The 19,736-nt window shown below is 34.7% G+C and overlaps 1 protein-coding gene and 1 pseudogene across 3 annotated transcripts in view; both read right to left on the bottom strand.

Annotated features, from left to right (window-relative positions):
* Positions 1-15,250, bottom strand: part of Wake (ankyrin repeat and fibronectin type III domain containing protein wide awake) — a 225,862-nt gene extending 210,612 nt beyond the window's left edge. For all 3 annotated transcript variants that reach the window (XM_076769202.1, XM_076769205.1, XM_076769203.1), the window contains exon 1: positions 14,961-15,250. In XM_076769202.1, coding sequence (XP_076625317.1) covers positions 14,961-14,963 — 3 coding nt within the window. In that variant the 5' untranslated portion in view covers positions 14,964-15,250. The remainder of the gene's footprint in view (positions 1-14,960) is intronic.
* On the bottom strand, positions 11,503-11,621 carry LOC143344225 (5S ribosomal RNA; annotated as a pseudogene).
* Positions 15,251-19,736: the final 4,486 nt, after the last annotated feature.

Raw genomic sequence — 19,736 nt, 5'->3', positions numbered from 1 at the left:
AGATTATGTCTATTGACAAAAAATAATTGTAATCGACTCCTGCAACTAAAAATAATTTTTTTAGAACGATTTGAAATGTTTTAATTTTGTCGAAAAATGTATCCATTTAATGAATTTTTTTCTCGCAAGTGAGTAGGATTTCGAGGGTATGTTTATTGACCAAAAATAATTGTAATCAACTTCTGCAACTAAAAATAATTTTTTTAGAACGATTTGAAATGTTTTAATTTTGTCGAAAAATGTATCCATTTAATGAATTTTTTTTTCAAAAATGCGTGGAATTTCGAGGGTATGTTTATTGACCAAAAATAATTATAATCAACTCCTGCAACTAAAAATAATTTTTTTAGAACGATTTGAAATGTTTTAATTTTGTTGAAAAATGTATCCATTTAATGAATTTTTTTCTCGCAAGTGGGTAGGATTTCGAGGTTATGTCTATTGACAAAAAATAATTGTAATCGACTCCTGCAACTAAAAATAATTTTTTTAGAACGATTTGAAATGTTTTAATTTTGTCGAAAAATTAAACCATTTATTGAATTTTTTTCTCGAAAATGCGTGGAATTTCGAGGGTATGTTTATTGACCAAAAATAATTGTAATCAACTTCTGCAACTAAAAATAATTTTTTTAGAACGATTTGAAATGTTTTAATTTTGTCGAAAAATTTATCCATTTAATGAATTTTTTTTTCGAAAATGCGTGGAATTTCGAGGGTATGTTTATTGACCAAAAATGATTATAATAGACCCCTACAACTAAAAATAATTTTTTTAGAACGATTTGATATTTTTTAATTTCAACTTCACACTTTAGCAGAGATGAAAAATTTCAGACAATTGTGTAATTAATATATTACCAGCATTTCCATTATATGCCAATTATACGGAACTTTTATAACAAATAATAATAATATTGAGTTATTGAATTTTACGACAAGTATAAAAACTTGTAACAAATATAAGAATTTTAATATTCGATCAATGAAATTGAATCTTTTGAAATTTGAGCAATTATAATCAATGGCACGACTGGATTTTCTCGATAAGGATTTAGGATATTCGCGTCGACCCGAATCAGTTTCGATCCACGCACACCGGGTATTTGGAAAGCACACCGATCTCCCTGGTATTCCATTGGGAAAGAGCAAAGCGGTTTGTCCTCCGCTTTTAAAGCTATCCGAACGAGTTTCGGAACGCCTTTGATCGGCGTTAAAATTTCAAGTGGACTTAGCCCGCAGTCGTCTTTATCGTCAGTATTTGATCCTCCGTTGTTTCCTCGATAGAGAAATAGAAACTTTCGTCGAAAAATATTAAGGAATCGCGAACTCGACGCTTTCGACCTTTCGCTCGGAAATTCATTGCGATTGTTCGACAATCCCCCTCCGGAAATGCAAGTTTCTAGTTTATAGAGAAAAAATTGTGCTTATTCGACAGATTTGTTTCACGGAGAGACTCTCTTTGTCCCTGTCTCAATGACTGTTTTCGCGTTCGAAGTTGCAGACAAAGTGGAACATGCTAAATTCGATGGTCGTTTGGCTCAATCAACGCGGAATTCTTGGCAATCTGGGTTAGCTTAAAAAGCTCCACAGTTTCACTTTGAAATAAAGTGGACGCTGTTCGAACGCGGGTCCGAAAATCGCGAGAATAGCGCTTTGAAGCGACATTAAATAAACGTCTGATACTCTCCCGGTGAGAGTAACTCGGCGAACACGAAAGGATTCGAACGAAGGATTGCAAAAATATTCCGTGAAATCCACGACGCATTCTAATTTCGTACGCGAGAGTGGCGGTGGTCGTTGAATCGATGCTGTTCGAGAATTTACAATTTCAATTCGTTGTCTTTCCATCAAACGCGTCGTAGAACTCACTTTCCAACGTTTGGAAAGAAGATAACAGCGATCGATTTAGTAAAAGGAGAAACGTAAAATCCTCTAAATCCGAGTGACGTTCGGATTTCTTCGACAATCGTTTGCAATTCTTTTGTGAAAACTCTTTAAAATACTTTTTTGCAGTGTCTAGCGTTAAGAGAAATGTTACTTTTTCAAACTACTGTAAAAAAATTAAAAAGAAATTAATTAGGAGAATTAATTACCAGTGAAACAGACTAGTGTCAAGTAAATTTTGGCCCAGATTGCAGTGCACGAAACCGGAAGGAAACTGAAATTTCCATTGCCCGAGGGTGCTCGAGAAAATCTTGGTAACCTTCGCGACTCTCTTTTCCAGAGAATTTTTACGCCGATGGCAATGAAAGCGGATGCGTTTTCCGTCCGTCCTCGCTTCATTTTCCCAGACGCAAAAGCGTGCAAGCGAGGGCAAGGAAACTAGCTTTCCAGCGAGCTGCTGGCGCGTTGCCAAACGAAGGGGACGATGTTCTTTGTTTGACAGACGGTTTCATTTTCCGCTGACAGGTGGCTATTGAAGAATTCACGGCAACAGACCGTGACATAGAAAGAACAAAGACTCGGGGGAGGGAACCTTGAACATAATGACATAACGCGTTGCACTTCTGCATAATTGAAAATCACGGGGGACCGGAAACTCGGTACGCTCGTGACATTCGATCGTTTGGATACTTTACAACGGTGGTATCTGGAGATCCACGAACCGATAGAAAATTTAATTTTATTTATTTTTGTAGCACACGACGCACAATGCTCGGAAATCGGAATCTAGCGGTTCATTTGCTAAAAAATCACTATCCTCATATCGATGTTTAATGAATATACAGGCTGTTCGGCCATCCCTGGGAAAAATTTTAATGGGAGATTCTAGAGGCCAAAATAAGATGAAAATCTAAAATATCAATTTCTTGATTGAGGCTTCATTCAAAAGTTATTAAAAAATGTCAAATCATTCTGAAAAAATTATATTTAGTTACAGGGGTCAATTACAAGCATTTTTGGTGAATACACATACTCCTGAAATCCTACCCACTTTCGAGAAAAAAATTCGAGTAGATATTGAAATTTTTAGACGAAATTAAAAAATTTCAAATCATCCTGAAATATTATATATAATTACAGGAGTCAATTACAAGCATTTTTGGTGAACACACATACTCCTGAAACCCTACCCACTTTCGAGAAAAAAATTTGAGTAGATATTGAAATTAATAGCCAAAAAGTAGTATCCAAAATATGTAAAATCCATGATGGAGACCTAACTACATGAAAAATTACAAGCTCTAAATCAGCTAAATTATTGATAGAATTTACATTCCTAAAATGGGAATGAAAACACCTATGAACACTACATAAGTTTTGTAATTATTTTCATCTCGATAACGTTAAAATTAAACGTGGATCCAAAATATGCCAAATCTATGATGGAGACTTAATTACATGAAAAATTACAATCTTTAAATTAACTAAATTATTGATAGAATTTACATTCCTAAAATGGGGATGAAAACACCTATGAACGCTATAGAAGTTTTGTAATTATTTTCACCTCGATGACGTTAAAATTAAACGTGGATCCAAAATATGTAAAATCCATGATGGAGACCTAACTACATGAAAAATTACAAGCTCTAAATCAGCTAAATTATTGATAGAATTTACATTCCTAAAATGGGGATGAAAACACCTATGAACACTACATAAGTTTTGTAATTATTTTCATCTCGATAACGTTAAAATTAAACGTGGTTCCAAAATATGTAAAATCCATGATGGAGACTTAACTACGTGAAAAATTACAAGTTTTAAATTAACTAAATTATTGATACAATTTACATTCCTAAAATGGGGATGAAAACACCTATGAACGCTATAGAAGTTTTGTAATTATTTTCATATCGATAACGTTAAAATTAAACGTGGTTCCAAAATATGTAAAATCCATGATGGAGACTTAACTACATGAAAAATTACAAGCTTTAAATTAACTAAATTATTGATAGAATTTACATTCCTAAAATGGGGATGAAAACACCTATGAACGCTATAGAAGTTTTGTAATTATTTTCACCTCGATAACGTTAAAATTAAACGTGGATCCAAAATATGTAAAATCCATGATGGAGACTTAACTACGTGAAAAATTGCAAGCTTTAAATTAGCTAAATTATTGATAGAATTTACATTCCTAAAATGGGGATGAAAACAACTATGAACGCTATAGAAGTTTTGTAATTATTTTCACCTCGATAACGTTAAAATTAAACGTGGATCCTAAATATGCCAAATCTATGATGGAGACTTAATTACGTGAAAAATTACAAGTTTTAAATTAACTAAATTATTGATAGAATTTACATTCCTAAAATGGGGATGAAAACACCTATGAACGCTATAGAAGTTTTGTAATTATTTTCACCTCGATAACGTTAAAATTAAACGTGGATCAAGACACATTTCCCAATTTAAAGAGTTTGGCGTTTGAATATTATCTCGAAAAGTTAGGAAATACTGTTGACTCGATCATTGAATCATTTTCGCCAATCTCTCAGTTACAATCGGTGGTGTTCGTTTCCTTGTAACGTAAGGAAATAAATTTTCCTAAAGTGCGTCAGAGAAATAAAGTTTCACCAGAACCTTCTGCATTCTTCGTCGGTCCACCCAACGAAATTGTCACCGCTGAGGAGCTTTGAAGCCCGCTCGTGCGAGGCTCCAATTAATCGCGAGAGTAGAACCCTTAATCGATCCTACTTTGCATTATCCGTCCCTCTCTTGCGAAACATTCACCCCCCGAGCGTTTCATCGCGAAACCGCTGATACGAATAAAATTTCCTTGGACGCGAGAAAAGCCTCGCTCCAGGGTTTTAAACAGGGGGTTGAAAACAGTCGTAACATCGATCTCATCGATTCGAGAAAGTTTCTGTAATTAAACACTTCCTCGATGGTGTCGCTACGATTCTATAGCGTTATTTCGCTTCATTCGCGGGATAAATAAGAAATGTCGTAACGAAATGATCGTTTCCAACCCCTCTAAACGTTATGGACTTCCAAGGCTCCTCCTGGCATTATCTGTAACGAGGATGGGGGGAATTTCTTTTCCGCCTGGAGAAAACAGCCGTCACAGTTAATAAAAAAATTACTTAGTTCCGAACTTTCTTACGATTCTTGTCAATGGTTTCGTCGAAACAATAACAAACGAATAAAGTAAAGTGGAAGGCACGGAGGGGACCGTTCTCCGTGTCTGGGCGAGATATGACGTTAGGAATATCAACCCTCCGTTTATGACGTTAGTACAGACGATTTATTTTACAATCTGAATTCGTTCTGGAATAAGATTTCTAATAAAAACGAGGCACTCTTTAAGGACGATTCTCGAACTTGGAAAGGTTTTGTACCTTAGAACTGAGTCACTTCTAAAGGAATACGTGTCCAACGGTGTATTAAAAGGAGAAAAATATCGGCGCCATGGATCTTGATGGGCATCCCTTGTGAGCAAATTAGAGTGATCTCAAGCTATCCGTAACCGAAACGTTTTCCGCAAGATCGAAGACGTCTTCGGGGACGGAACGGAAGTCAAGAGACGCGGCAGAACGATAAATTACGAGCGATTGTTGCAACGTCTCGACCTTGGACCAAGATTATTACTCCCACGGAAGAAAACCCCTCCGGTTCGGCTGTTGTGACGAAATTCGCGTCGCGGCGGAAACCAGAGGCTCGATATCGAACGATATTTTCCACTCGAGCGTCTCGGGGAAACGAACATTTTTCCGGAGGACTCGAGAGCAATCCTGGGAACGATTCCAACGAATTCGCGACCGCGTTCGTCGCAAGAAAATGTACGTCAAATACCAGGCGAAATTGCGAAATAAAATAATGCGCGGTTAACTTTTCACTAGTCGTTCTAAAAAGAAATAAGAAAATGCACGTCGAATCCTATGCAAAATTATGGAATAAAATAATGCACGGTTAACTTTTCACTAGGTGTTCTAAAAAGAAATGATAGCTGGTTTGCGTCAACTTGAATAGCGCGCGATAGAAGTTTCGCGAGCATTCTAGAAGAATGCAACTTCCTGCGTTTATCTTATTGTTTCGGCGACAATACGTTCGACCATGCTCTTACCTCGTGGCCGCCTTACGAGACGGACGCATCGCGCGAGTACAATGTTAATCTTGTTATATGTATATTATATCTATATGTATATTTATATGTGATTATACTATATTAAAGTAAGTTTTCGCTCACAAGAAATAAGAAAATGTACGTCGAATCCTATACAAAATTGTCGAATAAAATAATACAGGGTTAACTTTTCACTAGGCGTTCTAAAAAGAAATAAGAAAATGTACGTCGAATCCTATACAAAATTATCGAATAAAATAATGCACGGTTAACTTTTCACTAGGCGTTCTAAAAAGAAATAAGAAAATGCACGTCGAATTCTATGCAAAATTATGGAATAAAATAATACACAGTTAACTTTCCACGAGTCGTTCTAAAAAGAAATAAGAAAATATACGTCGCATTCTATGCCAAATTATGGAATAAAATAATACACGATTAACTTTTCACTAGGCGTTCTAAAAAGAAATAAGAAAATGCACGTCGAATTCTATGCAAAATTATCGAATAAAATAATGCACGATTAACATTTCACTAGGCGTTCTAAAAAGAAATAAGAAAATGCACGTCGAATCGTAGGCAAAATTATGAAATAAAATAATACAGGGTCAACTTTTCACTAGGCGTCCTAAAAAGAAATAAGAAAATGCACGTCGACTCCTAGGCAAAATTATGGAATAAAATAATACACGATTAACATTTCACTAGGCGTTCTAAAAAGAAATAAGAAAATGCACGTCGAATCCTATGCAAAATTATGGAATAAAATAATGCACGGTTAACTTTCCACGAGTCGTTCTAAAAAGAAATAAGAAAATATACGTCGAATTCTATGCAAAATTATCGAATAAAATAATGCACGGTTAACTTTCCACGAGTCGTTCTAAAAAGAAATAAGAAAATGTACGTCGACTCCTAGGCAAAATTATGGAATAAAATAATACACGATTAATATTTCACTAGGCGTTCTAAAAAGAAATAAGAAAATGCACGTCGAATTCTATGCAAAATTATGGAATAAAATAATACACAGTTAACTTTCCACGAGTCGTTCTAAAAAGAAATAAGAAAATGCACGTCGAATTCTAGGCAAAATTATGGAATAAAATAATGCACGGTTAACTTTTCACTAGGCGTTCTAAAAAGAAATAAGAAAATGCACGTCGAATCCTATGCAAAATTATGGAATAAAATAATGCACGGTTAACTTTCCACGAGTCGTTCTAAAAAGAAATAAGAAAATATACGTCTAATTCTATGCAAAATTATCGAATAAAATAATGCACGGTTAACTTTCCACGAGTCGTTCTAAAAAGAAATAAGAAAATGTACGTCGAATCCTATACAAAATTATGGAATAAAATAATGCACGGTTAACTTTTCACTAGGCGTTCTGAAAAGGAATAAGAAAATGTACGTCAAATACCAGGCGAAATTGCGAAATAAAATAATGCGCGGTTAACTTTTCACTGGGCGTTCTAAAAAGAAATAAGAAAATGTACGTCGAATCCTATGCAAATTTATCGAATAAAATAATGCACGGTTAACTTTGCACGAGTCGTTCTCGAGCTCAAGGAAACCTCATCGAAAACGAAAGAAAGCGAGACAAATAAATGATTTCTTTTGTTTAAATGAAACCTAACACGTTGTAGAATAAATTAGAATGAATATCCATCTTTAATCTTTTAAAAAATTATTTTCATTGATCTCGATCGGAAGCACTGTTCTACGTAACGATCTTACGTCACTGTCGAAATCTGATCGTTAACATCGGACCCGAACAACCGTATTTGCCTCGTTATCAGCGGTAAGATGGGGAAATCAATTAACGGTGCAATTAAGACGATGAGCAGAGCCGGAGTTACATTAGACGCGACGTAAGTCGCGAATTTCGTAATTCGACCAAGAGATATAAAGTCGTTCTGCCATCGGGAAGATCAAATGCGACGATAACGGCACCAGTTATACGCGCACCGTTTCAAATAGTGCACGTTGTTCGATAACAGTGTCGTTTCATCACGATAACAGTCCATTACCTTTAATCAGATCGTCAATTATCGCGTATAGTGTTTGCATAACGTGCATTAACGATACTAATCGGGGCTCCGTCGAACGTACTGTTAAATTTCTTTACTCTTTTTCGCCCATTGGCGACGCTATTACGCGGAGTGGTAACAAAAAAAAGGAGTGTTAAAGAGAGGAAGCGTTGTCCTTTTTATCTGCATATTTGCAGCGATTACGGATCACTTCGAAAGAAGAACGACGGTTTTTGCACTAACGACTGGATCATTCATCTTCGTTCGAAATATTTGCATTTTGTCCAGAGAAAGAACATGTCGATAAATACTTGCGAATATTTTTCTACTTTTCTCTACTTTTGAATTTGTGCAAAAAGAAACGACTTGGATCATTTAATGACGAGGTATTTGTGCTTCACGGGAACAGTGATCTACGGAAAGTAACGTTTTAATGAGAAAAGAGCGAAGAAAAAAGCTATACGTCAGAATGAAAATAGAGTCGCGGTTTGAGTAAAAAGAAAACTTGGTAAAAAGTTTCCCCAAGGCGAACAAGCAACCGCCTTTCCTGCTCTGGCACTTTCACATTTTTAAGAATTTATTTCTCGAAAACAGAGGAGTAGCGTTCCTTGCTACATTTTAAATCAGCTACGTTTCGCTTTGATACTATTTTGAATCGAAACTAATCTTTTTGCGATTACGTAAACACTGGCCAAACTTTATTTTAAAGCAGAAATTTAATAAAACTTGTAGAACTGTAAATAAAAATCGTCGAATTTCTAAGCGAGATTAATTGTTCGATTAACCGCGGGTAGCTACGGTCCAAATTGCACAACTTTTCATCAAGATTCGCCACTTTGCGAATCGGTACGTCGAAACTCGTGGAATCTCGACGAAACAAGCGTTCCAATTTGCTTCGTAATTTACATGTCGCCCAATTTTTCGCACGAAGGAGCTCGTCGAAGGATCCTCGCGAGCTCGAGCCCTCGAAGAAACGAGGTCACACGTTCGGTTTCGAGGACTCCATTAGCTCCAGAATACGATTCCTGGTTATATCGAGAGCAATAAAATCGACGGTTCCGCAGATTATCGCAGAGGCGTGGCCAGAAGAAGCTCGAGTGGATAATAAGGTGCACCCAACGAACCGTCGATTCTCACAATTTAAGCACTCGAGACTTGGATGCATCGAGGATCGTTCCAACGATGAAACAGAAACACACACAATGATACACGCCGATAACTCGACTGATTGGTTTCATCGAACTGGGCTAGACAAATCGAGAATATCAACCTTTCGTTTGCAAAGCAAATATCTAAAATTTATTGCAAATTAAACGGTCGAATGTTTACTGGAAAATTCCGACGGCTGCAGTCCGACATATTTCGAGATAAATACAGTTACTGCCACTTCGTATTGGGTATAAATCAAAAGAAATATTTTTAGCCCCTCCTACTGTTTTTTCTAACGAAACTGTAAAACTTTTAAATTAGTCACTCTTCAATATAATGTCATCTGCACTCGTGCACTATCATGGTAATTCACTATAAATGGAAAGAAACTTGTTTTTTATGGGAATCTTTTCAAACCATTTCTACAAAATATTGTTTTTATTACACCGTGTGTTACTTCTATTTTCGAAGTAATTTTTTTTTTTAATATTTTCATTAATGTTCAGTTACAAAATCGACAGAAAGTTAAACAGTTCAACAAGAAATAATGCCAACAATACGCGATGGTCGTACACTATAATGATGGTTCACTATAAATGGAAAGAAACTTGTCTTTTATGAGAATCTTTTCAAACCATTTCAACCAAATATTGTTTTTATTATACCGTGTGTTACTTCTATTTACGAACTAATTTTTTTTTTTAATATTCTCATTAATGTTCAGTTACAAAATCGACAGAAAGTTAAACAGTTCAACAAGAAATAATGCCAACAATACGCCGTGGTCGTACACTATAATGGTGATTCACTATAAATGGAAAGAAACTTGTCTTTTATGAGAATCTTTTCAAACCATTTCAACCAAATATTGTTTTTATTATACCGCGTGTTACTTCTATTTACGAACTAATTTTTTTTTTTAATATTCTCATTAATGTTCAGTTACAAAATCGACAGAGAGTTAAACAGTTCAACAAGAAATAATGCCAACAATACGCGGTGGTCGTACACTATAATGGTGATTCACTATAAATGGATAGAAACTTGTTTTTTATGGGAATCTTTTCAAATCATTTCTACCAAATATTATGTTTATTACACCGTGTGTTACTTCTATTTACGAAGTAATTTTCTTTCTTAATATTCTCATTAATGCCCGGTTACAAAATCAACGAAGAGTTAAACAGTTCAACAAGAAATAATGCCAACAATACGCGATGGTCGTACACTATAATGATGGTTCACTATAAATGGAAAGAAACTTGTCTTTTATGAGAATCTTTTCAAACCATTTCAACCAAATATTGTTTTTATTATACCGTGTGTTACTTCTATTTATGAACTAATTTTTTTTTTTAATATTTTCATTAATGTTCAGTTACAAAATCGACAGAAAGTTAAACAGTTCAACAAGAAATAATGCCAACAATAGGCCGTGGTCGTACACTATAATGGTGATTCACTATAAATGGATAGAAACTTGTTTTTTATGGGAATCTTTTCAAATCATTTCTACCAAATATTATGTTTATTACACCGTGTGTTACTTCTATTTACGAAGTAATTTTCTTTCTTAATATTCTCATTAATGCCCGGTTACAAAATCAACGAAGAGTTAAACAGTTCAACAAGAAATAATGCCAACAATACGCGATGGTCGTACACTATAATGGTGATTCACTATAAATGGAAAGAAACTTGTTTTTTATGAGAATCTTTCCAAATCATTTCTACCAAATATTATTTTTATTATATCGTGTGTTACTTCTATTTTCGAAGTAATTTTCTTTCTTAATATTCTCATTAATGCCCGGTTACAAAATCAACGAAGAGTTAAACAGTTCAACAAGAAATAATGCCAACAATACGCGATGGTCGTACACTATAATGGTGATTCACTATAAATGGAAAGAAACTTGTTTTTTATGGGAATCTTTTCAAATCATTTCTACCAAATATTATTTTTATTACACCGTGTGTTACTTCCATTTACGAAGTAATTTTTTTTTTTTAATTTCTCATTAATGTCCAGTTACAAAATCGACAGAAAGTTATACAGTTGAACAAGAAATAATGCCAACAATACGCCGTGGTCGTACACTATAATGGTGATTCACTATAAATGGAAAGAAACTTGTCTTTTATGGGAATCTTTTCAAATCATTTCTACCAAATATTATTTTTATTACACCGTGTGTTACTTCCATTTACGAAGTAATTTTTTTTTTTAATATTCTCATTAATGTTCAGTTACAAAATCGACAGAAAGTTATACAGTTCAACAAGAAATAATGCCAACAATACGCGGTGGTTCCAAGCGGTCGTCCATCTTGGTACCAACCGCGCCCAACGTTGCTTAACTTCGGTGATCGGACGAGAACCGGTGCTTTCAACGTGGCTGCATCGTTGGCAAATTTTCTATTTAATTTATTACGTACCAGTTTGAGAAACATCAACTCGATTCATGAAAAAACAAGTTTTTTTATTCCAGTGTACGAGTAGAAGCGACTGTAGATGTTTACCAATAAGATAGAGGGATGTGAAAAGAATAAATTGGAATTAAAGAGATTTGTACAATTACTGGGGGACACAGAGAGGACACGCTTTGATGATTGAAAGGAATCGAAGAACCCGGATAAAAAGAATGGATGAAAATAGCGTGAGTCAGCGTGAAGTTTAAACGAAACCGATAAGAGTCGTCGTTGAGCAATTCGCTCGAAACGAATGCATTAAAAAGATCTGAAGAACACTCGCGAATAAAACGGGACCCGTTCTCGAGTTGGCTACCGACGGAAATATAAAACAAAATGCAGTTGGTCACGCTAAAAGACCAATTGAAAGAAAATTGAATTCTAAGATAAATCATGCCTTGATTCGACGAGAAAGATAAGTCTCGGAAAGGGGACTCGTTCGAGAAAAATACTGTCCTGCACGATCTAGAGGGTGCACGTTAAAATAATCGATGAATTTTATACGAACGCTAGCGTAAAAATGTTGGGGAACTCAAACAAAATTCACTGCAGTTATTTTTGGTTCTATGGCGTCCTTTAGATAGTGTGTAAATAGAAAAAAACTGTTTACATTATGTCTCATCGTCAAAAAATGCCCAAGCGACAGTCAGAGCTAGAAAAAAATATTAAATACTATTGTGTTCAAATATTAAAAACGAGAATTTCACCGAATAAAATGAGATATTTTTATTTGATGACTTAAAGTATGACACGAAATGCTTTAATCTTTCAACCTTAAGTATACACGTAATAGACACGACTAAATAAAAAGCGGGAAATAACAGTGTCCAGAATGATACGAGAAAAATAACTCGAAGACCAGAGGAAACGATTAGAAACGACCGGAAAGATTCGACTGGGCTTGGCTCGAGTAACGAGGTAAAAGCCGATGAAACGGAAACAGAGAAAGGAGATAAAAACGGGGTTGCGGCCGACAAATCTTGAGAAATGGCGCCGACTATAAAGATACGAATAGTTGCGCGAAGGGGCAAAGAGCACGCGTAACGAAACGCGACAAGACAAATCGACTTAAACGAGAAAGGTATCCGGGGAAACCTGAAAAGCCTCGAGATACGAATTTATCGTTCCCGAGTAGCAATCGAGAGCTTGCATCTGCTTATTTTTAATATCGGGGAAAAAAACAAACGACGAGAACGCGGCTGAATAATTCATGGGTAAAAACTTGTCTCTGATTTGTCGAAGTGAAACTACTCTTCGAAGGAGCCTCGAAATAAGAGGAAGCACGACTGAAACGAAGTAGCAGAACTGGATGACTTCCGGTTACCGTCGGAGCACCGGGCATTCGCTGGAAATTATTCAACGAACTGGCAAGAATTAAACAAAGAAAAAAAACACGCCACGGTTAAAATCGTAATATTATCGTTGCTGTTATACAACTATGATATTACTAAAAGAGCGAGTAAAATATGATCTTCCAAGCCAGGATCGCGTTAAATGCTAAATATTATTCAGAATAGTCAGTTCGTTTACCACATTTTATTTATATAAAAATAAAAATACACGCTATATTAAATAGAATCGCTACAAGTAACTAACTGAATGATCGAACGCGTAAAAAACCACATCCTTTTGATGGATCTCTTTCGGGAATAGTTGTTAAAAAAATATGGAATATCATAAATTAGAAAAATTACAATATAATGAAAGTATATGTGCAAACGTTTTCCAAATTTTTTGATATCTATTCTTGTACGTATTAATTAGAAAGAATAAATATACGATTCGTGATATTTTAATATAAAACGTCAGAAAATCCTTTAAAAATATTAATTTATAATTGATGTGAATAACGATTAAAAATTCTGTTATCGTATGAATAATTAATCACTGTCGTTACTTTTTAAGCACACAATGTTACTTCCTTGGTAAGACGATTATATTTTACGAACACCCACGATACATTTTTGTCACTTTATCACCCATTTACGTTATTAGTTGGCTGCTAAATACTAAATCTTTTGTGTAAGTTGTCCAAGTTACCATCATACGACTCTAGACATTTTATCAGCTTGCGCAATAAGTCTTTACTATAAACTTTTACTGATTAATAGCGAACTGGATAAATAAAAATCGACCATACGGAAGAAACATTCATCACTCGTTCTCAGAGAAAAAGTTGTTTTCCTATCGCGATAATGCCACGACAGTTAATTGTTTAACAACAGGACAAAAATAATTGGTTGTTTTGCCTCAATCATTATATTCGCTAAGTCTCGTCCAATTTCTACTGAAAAATCGCTTAAAAACAATATATAGTTACGAACGTATCTGAATTGTTTAAATAAATAAAGCGACGAGCTTCGTTGTAAAGGAATAAAATGGCACATTATCGATCAACTAAGTTCTATTGCAATTAGCAATATTTAATCGTACGAAGAAACGCGACTTATTACACAAACACTGCAATCAAATAATCCATACGACAAAATGTACTTTCCGAGCTATCATCTTCCTTGACGGAATCTTCAGTTTTTTTATTATACGATCGAAGGGTGAACTGACAAGAAAATCTTCCCCGGAACTCCGCGGCTGGATAAAACGCGAGAACTTCCGGCAACGAGGCGAAGAAATTTATCATCGACCAACGTCGGATCGACAGGGATTTACAGTCTCGAGGACGATGGAACAGAAGTGCCTCGAAAACGACTGAATCTGTGAAACGTCAGAAACGTCCGACGATGTTACTGCAACGTATGCAACATCGAAACCTACGATAACATACCGTTTCCTCGAGCTTAGGATGATCGAGACGAATGCAGAGAGCAACCCTAGATCAAAGACGCGGTCTAACGTATGTTGCCTCTAAAGACGAATCGTTTACAGATATCAAAGCAATTTTGTGACGTGAAGTAATTTCGTCCGCGACCTGGAAACATCGACGGAAGTGATGCGCGGCCCCTTAAATCATCTTTTTCCGGAAACTACTCGACCCCCGACGCCGCTACATTTCAACTCTGTTTACTCGAAACGATTCGACGCAGTCACGGACCACTCTGGATCGAATTTAAAAAGAAGAAATCAGTAACTTTCGAGAACAGAGCAATTTCATTAAGACAAACGTTTCCATCGAGTTTGTGTCTGTTAATAACAGGGAACAGTTAGAGATTCAGCGTATCCTCTACTGTTATTTTAACTGATGTACCTCTGGATGGGGGTATGGAAAAATTTTAATCGGTCTTAATAAATTCGAATCGATTCTCGCGTGTTTTCGATACAGACCATCAGTGTCGTCCGCGTGAAAAACAGCAGCTCTTGTGCATTTTCCGCGGCTTCGACGAACGGTTAAGTGTTCAGTGTCCCTTCGTCCACGGTAGAGTTCACGGTCGGTTACGGTCGGTGTTGCGAATAAACGAATAAACGTGACTGGAACGCGATGGCGTCGTCACGAAACTTAGCGTTTTCTTTCGACGAGCATCCCTTATCGTGCAAAGGAGATACGACCGTCGCGTGTTTGGTAATCAAAGGTATAACCCGCGTGGCGCGCGCGTATACGATGCGCGCGTCGCGATGCTCGGCCACCGACTGTCGACTGCGTCGCGACGACCGAACGTCGCGACGCCCGAACACGACCGAGGACGACCGAGGTCGCCGAAACGACGCCCGGTGTCGTCGACGAAGACACGTAAACGCGACCAACCATTCTTGCGGTTCACCCTTACCGAATTTATTTATTTTTATGCAAGATTACCCTTTCATGAACAAACGAAGAATGTCGTGAAATTAGACGCGATAAAGAACGAGAAAAAAATTATATCGAATGGGATAGTGAACCCAAATTGGTGTGACTGGCTCAATTAATGTGTGTTTATATTCAAACAATTATTATTATTGGTATTGCAAGTATACGTTCACCGTTGACGAATTTTCTTTATTTATTTATATGCTGGATTACCCTTTGATGAACAAATGAAGATCATAATAAAATTATATGCGATGAGAAACAAGAAAAAAATTAAATTGAGTAGGAAAGTGGGCCCAAGTTGATGTGACTGACTCAATTAACGTGTGTTTATGTTCAAACAATTATTATTATTAGTATTGCAAGTATACGTTCACCATTGTCGAATTTTCTTTATTTATTTATATGCTGGATTACCCTTTGATGAATAAATAAAAAATGTCGTGAAATTAGATGCGATGAGGAATGAGAAAAAAATTAAGTTGAGTATGAAAATCGGCCCAAGTTGATGTGACTGACCCAATTAACGTGTGTTTATGTCCAAACAATTATTATTATTGGTGTTGCAAGTATACGTTCACCGTTGTCGAATTTTCTTTATTTATTTATATGCTGGATTACCCTTTGATGAACAAATGAAGATCATAATAAAATTATATGCGATGAGAAACAAGAAAAAAATTAAAATGAGTAGGAAAATCGGCCCAAGTTAGTGTGACTGACCCAATTAACGTGTGTTTATGTTCAAAGAATTATTATTATTAGTATTGCAAGTATACGTTCTCCGTAGCCGAATTTTCTTTATTTATTTATATGCTGGATTACCCTTTGATGAACAAATGAAGATTATAATAAAATTATATGCGATGAGAAACAAGAAAAAATTTAAATTGAATAGGAAAATCGGCCCAAGTTAGTGTGACTGACTCAATTAACGTGTGTTTATGTTCAAACAATTATTATTAGTAGTATTGCAAGTATACGTTCACCGTTGTCGAATTTTCTTTATTTATTTATATGCTGGATTACCCTTTGATGAACAAATGAAGATTATAATAAAATTATATGCGATGAGAAACAAGAAAAAAATTGTATTGAGTAGGAGAGTGGCCCCAAGTTAGTGTGACTGGCTCAATTAACGTGTGTTTATGTTCAAACAATTATTATTATTAGTATTGCAAGTATACGTTCACCGTTGTCGAATTTTCTTTATTTATTTATACGGAGGATAACTCTTTGATGAATAAATAAAGAATGTCGTGAAATTAGATGCGATGAGGAACGAGAAAAAAATTATATCGAATGGGATAGTGGACCCAAGTTAGTGTGTACTGACCCAATTAACGTGTGTTTATGTCCAAACAATTATTATTATTAGTATTGCAAGTATACGTTCACCGTTGTCGAATTTTCTTTATTTACTTATATGCTGGATTACCCTTTGATGAATAAATAAAGATTATAATAAAATTAGATGCGATGAGAAACAAGAAAAAAATTAAATTGAGTATGAAAATCGGCCCAAGTTGATGTGACTTACCCAATTAACGTGTGTTTATGTTCAAACAATTATTATTATTAGTATTGCAAGTATACGTTTACCGTAACCGAATTTGTTTTATTTATTTATATGCTGGATTACCCTTTGATGAACAAATGAAGATTATAATAAAATTATATGCGATAAGAAAGAAGAAAAAAATTAAATTGAGTAGGAAAATCGGCCCAAGTTGATGTGACTGACCCAATTAACGTGTGTTTATGTTCAAACAATTATTATTATTAGTATTGCAAGTATACGTTCACCGTTGTCGAATTTTTTTTATTTATTTATATACTGGATTACCGTTTGATGAACAAATGAAGATTATAATAAAATTATATGCGATGAGTAACAAGAAAAAATTTAAATTGAATAGGAAAATCGGCCCAAGTTAGTGTGACTGACTCAATTAACGTGTGTTTATGTTCAAACAATTATTATTATTAGTATTGCAAGTATACGTTCACCGTAGCCGAATTTTTTTTATTTATTTATATGCTGGATTACCCTTTGATGAACAAATGAAGATCATAATAAAATTAGATGCGATGAGAAACAAGAAAAAAATTAAATTGAGTAGGAAAATGGGCCCAAGTTGATGTGACTGACCCAATTAACGTGTGTTTATGTTCAAACAATTATTATTATTAGTATTGCAAGTATACGTTCACCGTTGTCGAATTTTCTTTTTTATTTATTTATACGGAGGATAACTCTTTGATGAATAAATAAAGAATATCGTGAAATTAGATGCGATGAGGAACGAGAAAAATATTATATCGAATGGGATAGTGGACCCAAGTTAGTGTGTACTGACCCAATTAACGTGTGTTTATATTCAAACAATTATTAAGTAAATATTAAAAATATTCATATGTATCAAGTATTTCTTTTATCGAAACTAAGTTAATAAAGATATGGTTAGTAAAAATTGTACTTTATAAAAGTGTTAAGTAACACTTAAAATATTTGTCCATTCTTGAAAATTGAAAAATCATGTAGTTAATACTTATAAGCTTTTAAGAATTTGTATATTTTACATGCAGAATAATCTGTAAAGTGCATTTTGCGATTGCACCACTGTATTTGTAAAAAAAAGCTTGTCAGCTAAAATATTTTTCGGTTTTTGAAAATTAATTTAGATCGAATTAAAATAAAATAAAATAATATAAAATAAAAATGATCTCCAAACTATATTTTGCGATTTCAGTGTACTTGTAAAAATAGCTTGTCAGTGGAGAAGCAAAGTATGGTAAATAGTGACAAATTTCCCGCCATCGTGTTTTCCTAACTTCGGTTAAAAAAGAGTTATAGCCTGTCCCAGTTACTAGATACACCTAGTATATCATAGCCTGAACTCCAAATACTGGCATCACACGAATGTCAATACGCTTTTCACACAACACGTATATTATTGATCCAATATAATTTACAGTAAACAACGTTAATATTGTTATGTACGAATCATGTAACGTAAGGTCTTAGTGCTAGTTCAGCGTTGATATAATAATCTATTCATATTACAGTAACGTTTCGCGTTTCATCATAATACTAAATACAGGGCGTTTCGTAATTCTAGGTACAAAATGGGTCAAATGAATTCTATGACGAAAATCAAGAATAACGAAATCGCGTAGACTTATTTTACGAGAATATTGAATTTAAATATTAGTCGAATACACATCTACTTAATTAATAACATACCTTTAACCTACTTCGCGTTCGAATCGCCCACAAAATGAATTTATATTTCCCGAAAACAAAATTTATAGTGAAAAAGGGTGGATATGACCTGCAATGATCTAATTTAAAGTGCAAAATCTGTAGTAAAGGACAGTAGAATGAGGCTGAAAAATTACTGCAACAATCGAGGTTGTATTGTTTACATCGAGTTAGAATAATAGTGGTGAAATAATAACTCGGCCACTATGCCTCCACTAATTCAACGCCGTTCAAATTTTATTTATGGAGTAACGTTAATTGTGTATTCTGAAGAAATTATAAACGTCAAGTAATAAAAAGAAAAGATTAATATAGCCTTTGACGAATTAAAACTACAGAATACGCAGGAAAAGTTGATAGACTTTTTTTATTCTAAAGAAATAACGAATGTCAAGTAATTACAAGAGAAAATTAATTTGCCTTTTGATAAATTAAAACAACAGAAAAACGTAAAAAGCACTCGTAAAAATTTAATTAGAAGAGCAAAATTGTAAATATGACAATTTTTTAAATAAAATATTCCTTCTCGACATACCTTATTAGAATTTGATATTTACACTAACTTTTAAAGGACACGTACACAATACTGTATCCGCCATATTGAATTGACAAAAACCTTCGAATGACAAATTGCAATGACAATAAAGTATTATGAGTTAAAATATTCTATATTTTCGATTTATTTTTTTTTTCTACAGGGTGTCCGACCACCCCTGGGAAAAATTTTAATGCCAGATTCTAGAAACCAAAATAAGACGAAAATCAAGAATACCAATTTGCTGATAGAGGCTTCGTTAAAAAATTATTAACGTTTAAAGTTCCGCCCGTACTGAATTTTTTTTCTCGAAAATACGCATGATTTCAGGGGTAGGTCTATTCACCAAAAATTATTGCAATTGACCCCAGCAACCAAAAATAATTTTTTTAGAACGATTTGAAATTTTTTAATTTTGTCGAAAAATTTCACACCTTCTCGAATTTTTTTCTCAAAAGTGGCTAGGATTTCGGGGGTATGTCTATTCACCAAAAATGCTTGTAATTGATCCCTGCA

The sequence above is a fragment of the Colletes latitarsis genome, chromosome 7 (assembly GCF_051014445.1).
Source record: "Colletes latitarsis isolate SP2378_abdomen chromosome 7, iyColLati1, whole genome shotgun sequence".
NCBI classification, from domain to species: domain Eukaryota; kingdom Metazoa; phylum Arthropoda; class Insecta; order Hymenoptera; family Colletidae; genus Colletes; species Colletes latitarsis.
This window is presented reverse-complemented; position numbering and strand designations above follow the sequence as displayed.